Source organism: Drosophila kikkawai, chromosome 2L, assembly GCF_030179895.1.
Source record: "Drosophila kikkawai strain 14028-0561.14 chromosome 2L, DkikHiC1v2, whole genome shotgun sequence".
Lineage (NCBI taxonomy): Eukaryota > Metazoa > Arthropoda > Insecta > Diptera > Drosophilidae > Drosophila > Drosophila kikkawai.
In genome coordinates this window covers 19,513,631-19,521,022 of record NC_091728.1, presented here as the reverse complement: position 1 = coordinate 19,521,022, position 7,392 = coordinate 19,513,631, and the positions used below count along the sequence as shown (strand labels likewise).

At 43.7% G+C, this 7,392-nt stretch overlaps 2 protein-coding genes across 2 annotated transcripts; both read left to right on the top strand.

The window, feature by feature from the left end:
* The first annotated feature begins 1,265 nt into the window (after window positions 1-1,265).
* On the top strand, window positions 1,266-2,087 carry LOC108085239 (uncharacterized). The gene is made up of 3 exons (XM_017181778.3): window positions 1,266-1,397; window positions 1,483-1,769; window positions 1,832-2,087. Exons 2-3 carry the CDS (start codon window positions 1,758-1,760, stop codon window positions 2,069-2,071), a joined length of 252 nt encoding a protein of 83 aa, XP_017037267.1. The 5' UTR covers window positions 1,266-1,397; window positions 1,483-1,757; the 3' UTR covers window positions 2,072-2,087.
* Window positions 2,088-5,169: 3,082 nt separating this feature from the next.
* Window positions 5,170-6,150, top strand: LOC108085238 (uncharacterized). The gene is made up of 5 exons (XM_017181777.3): window positions 5,170-5,329; window positions 5,389-5,485; window positions 5,535-5,728; window positions 5,787-5,984; window positions 6,039-6,150. Exons 1-5 carry the CDS (start codon window positions 5,264-5,266, stop codon window positions 6,060-6,062), a joined length of 579 nt encoding a protein of 192 aa, XP_017037266.1. The 5' UTR covers window positions 5,170-5,263; the 3' UTR covers window positions 6,063-6,150.
* Window positions 6,151-7,392: the final 1,242 nt, after the last annotated feature.

The window sequence follows — 7,392 nt, the reverse complement described above, 5'->3', positions numbered from 1 at the left end:
ATAAATCCAAGTGACGCTAATTGTTTGTTGCAATTACTGCTGCAGTTGTTGCCACCGTTCAGTTACGTGTGCGGCAGGCAGCCAGCAGCCGGCAGCCCAGTGGGCCATGGAGGGTTAAGGAGGGCTGTGTTTGTATGCAAATTTTGTTGTATCTGCCATCTCTGCTGCTGTTGATGCTGCAGCAACGGCAAACAATTACTCAAACATTGTTGCAACTGCTGCTGCTGTTGCTGCTGCTGCTGGTGGTAATGTTGCTGCTGCTGCTGCTGATGTTGCTGGCGTGCATCTCGTTGTGCGTGCTAAATGGCAACTACTCTGGCGGCTAATGATAATCACTCGACGCCCTCTGCTCCTGTCGATCCAGGGTCTAACCTGCTCCATGTTGGCTTTCCTCTGCACTTTGCCCGTTTTCGAATGCTTAATCAAAACGCTTTTTGCTGCTGTAGCTGCTGCAGTGATTCAATGTAGCCCTGCAAGTAACTCTCACAATAGATAGTGACTGGAGGAAATAATTACCAACTTAAAGCTAACTGGCTGCCTTAAAGGAGCAGCTATCTTTGGGAGATTCTCCTGGAGTTGTCATCTCTCAGCAGGGCTATCAAATAGCTCAACAAATCTCCTGCCAGCCCGAGCGTAATGCTATTTATATGCCATATAATTGGCACTCAGGCCCACACCTCCGCCTCCTGCAAATAATCCACAAGATGGATTCGAAGTCTGCATGCAACGGCAACGGCAGCCACAAATGGGGCACATAAAAGGATCCAGCTAGGAGGGGAGGGAACGAAAGGCAGAGGAAAGGACGTAGGAAGTGCGGTTTGGCAGCACACAGCTGGATATAAATCAGAATTAATTCATAGACTAAACAATGCGAAATTAATATTTTTGGAACTGGAAACGATTTAGATTTTCGACAATAAATCGGCTAAAGAGGGCGCCGTTATCTTGGTTATTTTGCTTTAAAAATAATTAAGATTACGACTCCCACAATTCGCAAAGCCCCTCTGAACTAATTTGTTCCTTCACAATTACATAGTTCGTAATACCCCTTGGTCTCGGCGAAGCACCGCACACATGGTGACTAAACTGTCGGTTGTTGTGTGGCAGTTTGCAACTGTAAAGTGATATTAATTATGGGCTTTGTTGCAGCTCTAGGCCCTGACCCCTTGCCCCGTACATGTGGATATGGAGAGAGTTCTGGTTCTAGTTCTGGTCCCGGCCGCAGTCTTCGGGCTCCTCACTGATTAAGTAACTTTCGGACATGACACAGTACTGCGGCTTCTCTGGCAGGTAGTTACCGCCTCACCTTGTTTACCTTCAGGACGATCTTAATGGATTGTAGCTAATGACGGTCATCTTGCATACAAATGCCACAGAAACTGAAAGGAAGCTCAAAGGTGATAATGCCAAAACTATATTTGTATTTTCTTTATTATATATATGATTCTTTTTTATTTAATCTGTCAACGAAATATTTTTCAGTTAACATGTGACGCTCCATGTTAGCTATGTATATTTTCTAGGTATTTTATATCCCAAGGAATTCCTGAAAATTATTTACGCCTACCTGTCTTTCATATTCAAATCTTGGTTTATGCTTGAAAATATAATTTCCCAGAAACTCTGCTTTTAGGTAGAAAACCTTCTGCCCAAATATGGGCAGATAGTCGATTCCAAACTATAAGAGGAAAGTCGCCCTGAAAAGGAGCTCAGTCTCTCAAGTGCATTCGAAGAAACATCTTTAACAAATATTTAAAATGAAAATTTCCGTAAGATTTAATTCCCTAAAAGCATAAACATAATTTTTAAATAATTTCCATACCATTTTCAGATTTTCTGTTTGGTTCTTATTTTGGGCATTGTCTCGGCTCGTCCCCAGTTTGGATTTGGAGGATTTGAGCAGCAGCAACAGCAGCAGGCATCCTATGGGTTTGGAGGTGGCTTTGGTCAGCAGCAGCAGGAAGCGTTTGCAGGCTTTCCAGGAGGCCTTCCAGGAGGATACGAGGATATGCTACAGCAGCAGCAACAGCAATCCTTTGGAGGGGGAAATTTTGGGGGCTACTTTGGTTAATCACTAAAATAAAACAAAGATGGCCTTATAAAATTTTGTAAAATTCTTTAATGGGTGCCAAGAACAATAAATCATAAAGATAAAGCAAAAATTATGAAGTATTTGTATGACAAATTATTTTAATGGGAAAACTATCTATCTCTTTTGAATTCAATCCCAAAAAGAATCGAACAGAGTTCAGAAAACTCCAAACTGGGCCAAAACCTTTCTGCTATCGCGTGAGCACAGCTCGAGGGACACTCAGTACTATTTCGATGTGTAGATACATTTGTATCTTTTGCCGAGCACGTGTAGCTGTTTATGCAGTTGTACAAGCTCGTGGGCGAAATTCAATTTATTATTCCACTATATGAGCTTTCGCACTTAACTTGCATGAATATATAATGAGCTCTCCGCCATGGAAATGGGACGGGTAGCCGGTAAATGGGAAATGGGAATGGTAATGGGGGGACTTCGAAAGGTAACGGCGCGCCGTTGCGTGCTCGATGCCTTGCCGGGTTCCATGACCCGGCGCCAGTTGTGAGACGGCTAAATTGAATTATTAATAACACGCAGTGCCCGCAGCGAAACGAATGCCGTATCTGTAAATGCGTATAATGCATTTTGTGGTTCTGAGGAGACAGCTCCCAAAAAAATATAAAGAAAGGGACAAAAAATGGACTAATCGTAGCACTTATGACCATAATTTGTCAATTTTCGAAACAATTCCCAAAGCCCTCATAAATTGTCTGGTGGTATGGTGTCCTGGTGTCCTGGCCTCCAGTCTCCGGCTCCCTCAGTCCTTGACTTTTGGCACCCATTACACCTCATTTCTCTTACTCAGAGGGACACGGCCGCGCCGAAAAACGAAAGTTAGCCCAGACACTGGGACGAGCCGAAGCGGTTTGCTTAAAAAAACCGAAAGAAAACGCATTTAAATGCCTTTGTGTGCATAAATTACTCAGAGAGTTGACGTTTTCCCACATAAATGTGTAAATGAGTCTCAGTTTTCGCTGGGTTTTATTTTTTTGTGTGATGGGTTTGGTTGCCTTTCCGTTGAAATTGAAATGAATGCGAACTGAAATGGGATCCTTGGTTATTTCCGTTGGAACTTGTTGCTTTCGGTGATGGACGATGAGGCCAATGGAAACATACTGCACTGTGGACCCAGGATATCATACATTTCTGAAGATTATTCGGAGAGAAGCATAAAAACCTTTGATACTTTTGAAGCAATCAGTTAGCTCTGTAACTCAAGCTAAGGAACTCGTTCTGCAAAATTACAGTTGACCTCGAAATTTTTTGGAATAGAAGAACTTTATACTTGTGAAGGATTCGAATCCTCGATACTCTCAGTTGCGGTTGACTAACTAACTAAAAGAAAAATCAAATAAAACGGAATATGTGCCACCAAATGGAGTCCCCAATCGAATAAATTTAATCGACATTGTCTAAATGCAATGGCAAATACAAATTCACTTAGCTAACAAGAAAGGAAAATCAAAAAGAAATCACCTCCCTTGAGTTCTCGGGTCTCCTTGAATTTTTTTCTTTGCCCAAAAAAATGGGAATGGAAGGAAAATTATCGCCCTTTGTGCATTTGGCCTGAAGATAACTGCCGGCCAAATGACACACATTAGGACCAAGGTATATTTCCAAGGAGCCTGGGAGGACGGCTTATGTGTGCAAAATCAATTCAAGCTCGATTTCCTTTGATGAAATGGTAAGTGTGCGCGTGTGTTTGGGGGTTTGGGGCCACCCCGACGTACGTGACAGTTGTTCTTAAATGGCCCGAAGGAGCAAATTACTAAAAATAAAAAGGTACACTGCATGAGATATGTTATGAGTGCGCAGCCCGGGAATATTGATCCGAAAATCGTTCGATTAATAGCCCAAATCCTTTATGATCAGTTACCAGGGACAACTGGCCGTTAATTAATGCACTTGTCTGTGCCACACTCGAGTCAACTTATCGAACGATGGCGTCCTGCGCCGCCACCACCCACCACTTGCTCCTATGATTAATGTTTAATTAAGTTTGCAGCATTTTAAAAATGGCCCAACCGGCAGCCATTTCAAGGGATTACATCATATTTAATCAGAGTCATTATTTATAATGATACGGCCGGCATGAGGCATTATAGTCGCTGCTGTTGCTGCTGCTGCTGAAATATGCCACAAGTTATCAAAAGCCCGAAGTAAGCGCAGTATCATGTAAGCGTTAATAAGTGATTTCCATGGAAGCGCAGAATGCGTTCCGCAAAACAATTTCAACTCGATTTCGATGATGATGATGTGGTTTACTTCTCACAGAACTGGGAATCGTTTGTGGAAAGTAGGAACACATTTGCATTTTAATATGAAACAAAAACATAGTTTGAATCGTTCCATATTCCTAGAATTATTTTGCTTAAATATTCACAAGTTTTAATGAATAGGAATCACTCGGAAGCCCTTGTGCAACCCGAGTGTGTGTGTATACAGGCCGCTGATTATGTGCAGAGAGGCTTAAAGTGAGTCTTATCAGTGGACTGAGCGGGAGTGCAGAAGCCGCTCGAGTTGAAGTAAATTAATTAACAATGTTTATTGTTTGCACAATATGTGAAAATGCAATTGCAGTCGCCTGAGGATGTCCTTGTTTTCGCAACTCTTATTGCCGCTGCCGTAGATGATGCTTGTGGCCGCTTTGCCTGACGGACAGTCACTTAAAATGCGGAGAAATGCTTTACGTTATTTGGACAGGCTGGAAATTTAAATTCAATTATATTGTTTTGGACTTTACTCTGACGTCTCCATTCGAGTCAAGTGCACTGGTCAACGGAATAATCTGTTAATTGGTAATTGTAAGCCATTAGCCGGCGAGCTTGTCAGAGAAAACCTGCGGCCAGACTCTCTTAATTATAATTGGGGCAGCTCGGCTCGTATGAAAGGTTATTGTTAGTTCTTAATGAATGGAAATGCCAAGGATACGGTAAATAAGGATATGTATTGGGGTCAAACAAGCCACAGAGAGTGCATGTAGCACAAAGATAGCTTAAGCATAATGTTAAGCAAATGTATTAAATGGAGCTGCGGGAATTAATTAAGGTTCATGGCTTAAGTTAGTATGAATTTCGGTAAATATATTGTATTCTCTGCAATCATTTTAGTGTCAAGGCCTTTTTAGTTTCGGAAATCGTGCTCGAAATTCTAGAAATTTTTTGCCTGGAACCGATGGCTGATGTACACCAGCTAATTGTCACTTGCATTATTTACCTTTACCAGATTTACCTGCTTTGTGTAAGACGCATTTTAATCATTCCCTCCAGTGTTTAATGCTTCGATCTTCCCTTGAATAGAGATCTATTCCGCCCCTCAAGAAGGATGCCTTGCTGCTCGTCCTGCACAACTTCCTGCTCTACTATGTGATCAATATGTTCAAGCACCTGGCCCAACGTAAATTCTGTTCCACAGATATTTTCCTTTACTAACTTTTAATCTGCAGTTTCGATGGGCTCTTCGGGGCCGGTGAACACCTTCTATTACGTGCCTTTGGTATTCGAGGAACCTGTGCAGTCGGAGGCCAATCCGGATAACTGGCACCAGGTGCTGCGGTCCTCCACCTGGCAGTTCTTTGAGACTCTCTTCAGACACCATTTGGCCCTGCTGTTGTCATTTAATATGGCCCTCATTGTGCCCGTAAGCAGGCCGCAGTGTCCTTTTTATCGCCCAGAGTCCTCTTTCGATTCCATTGCAGCGCTGCAAGCTGGGCTTCATTAGCACTCTCGTGCTGGTCTCCAACTTTGTGATGTTCGTCTGCTTCACCTCGGCCATTTGCCAGTTCCTGATGGTCAGCGGCCAGGCCAATGTCAATGCTTTGCGCCTCCTCACGATCCTGGGCCTGGGTCCCGTGTGCCAGATGCTCCTGGGGTGTCGCCTCTTGTCGCGTATGTGGGTGAGTCCGTAGCAGTAGCAACCCTCGCCTCTAATTCGTCAATGTTCCCCCCAGGTTGGCCTGTGGATCGTTGTTTGATCAAGGGAATTCGATTTGCCAGGATATAGCTGGGGCTCAGGCAAGCAGCAGCAGCAGCAAATCAAAGCAATAAACCATCTGAACTGGGCTCTAACCGAAAATCACTTTCACTGCACAAAACTGCCAAACTGCAGGCATTTATGACGGCACAGGGCACGGGGTAGAGGGCGAAAATCGCATAACAAAATTGCTGCTGAAAAGTTGAACAAATATTGAGGTCAGCAGAATGTCGAGTCTCGAGTTGCGAGTTGCAAGTTGCGAGTCTACTCGGCATTGTTGTTGGCGCAAACTGTTTGCTGGCCTCTGGCACAAACTCCGGACACGCTCCGTCCCAGTCTGGATGCCATGACTCCGGCTCTGAGGCCTCTCCAGACCCTCGTCCTGGGCCAAAAATATTCAATGAAAAGCGGCAGTCGGCAGTCCTCTCTTTGTCAATAATACAAAATGGAAAAAATGAGATGTGGCTGCCGCAGCTCGAGTTTGCATGGCGCAATGCAGACGTCGACGTAGCCCGGGGGGCTCCGGCTCCGGCACCGGCACCGGCTCCGTTTCCGATGTCCTGTCCCCAGCCTACCCCCTTCATTGCCCCTGGCCCTGGCTACCTCATGCCAGCTGCCTTCGGTTTCGCCTCGAATTGAGAAATTGCCGCAAATGCTTTTCGATTTTTCGTTATGGCTCGGACAAGCCTTGGCTTTTCATATTGCATAATTGATTGTGGGCGGGCATGGGTGTGGGGATTGCGTAAATACCCAGCAGACGGCATTGTCACCACCCTGCTTCCCTTGCAACGGCAGCGCTTATGCACATTTTCAATATGCATTCCCAGCCAGATGCATTCTCGATGCGTAGAACCGGAAAAGAGCATTGCCAAAAGAGCGTGGCTGCTATGTTTACGCCTTCTTTGGTTATAATTAAATTGTGCAAATTTCAAAAGCGAAATTCTGTGAAAATCAACAAGTACAGTTGTGGGGGAATATAGTGAACAGATGGGCTTTCTTTGAATGTTTCGTGTCTCAATCAAAAAACATTAGTTCAAGTGGTAAACTGGCATATATGGAGTAATTTTCGATTTAAAATTGAAATATGAATAATTTATACTTATTTACGATGACAGAAGCTTAAATAAACTTTAAAAATTAGAAAACAATTAAGTAAAGGCGTAACCATTCTATATACTAGCGATGAAACAATGTTCCATGTTTAAATTGCATTAAAATCTTCAACATTTTATATGCAAATGCAAAACCACTTCGATGTCTATTTATAAAGCAACAACCCCTGCACTCATTATGCCACCTTCACTGTATCTGGTACACACTCGGCCACCCAT

Coding starts and splice junctions, on each gene's coding strand:
- LOC108085238 (XM_017181777.3), top strand. CDS start 5,264: ATGGCTGATGTACACCAGCTAATTGTCACTTGCATTATTTACCTTTAC. Junction 5,486..5,534: donor GTTCAAGCACCTGGCCCAAC/GTAAATTCTGTT, acceptor TTTAATCTGCAG/TTTCGATGGGCTCTTCGGGG. Junction 5,729..5,786: donor ATATGGCCCTCATTGTGCCC/GTAAGCAGGCCG, acceptor ATTCCATTGCAG/CGCTGCAAGCTGGGCTTCAT.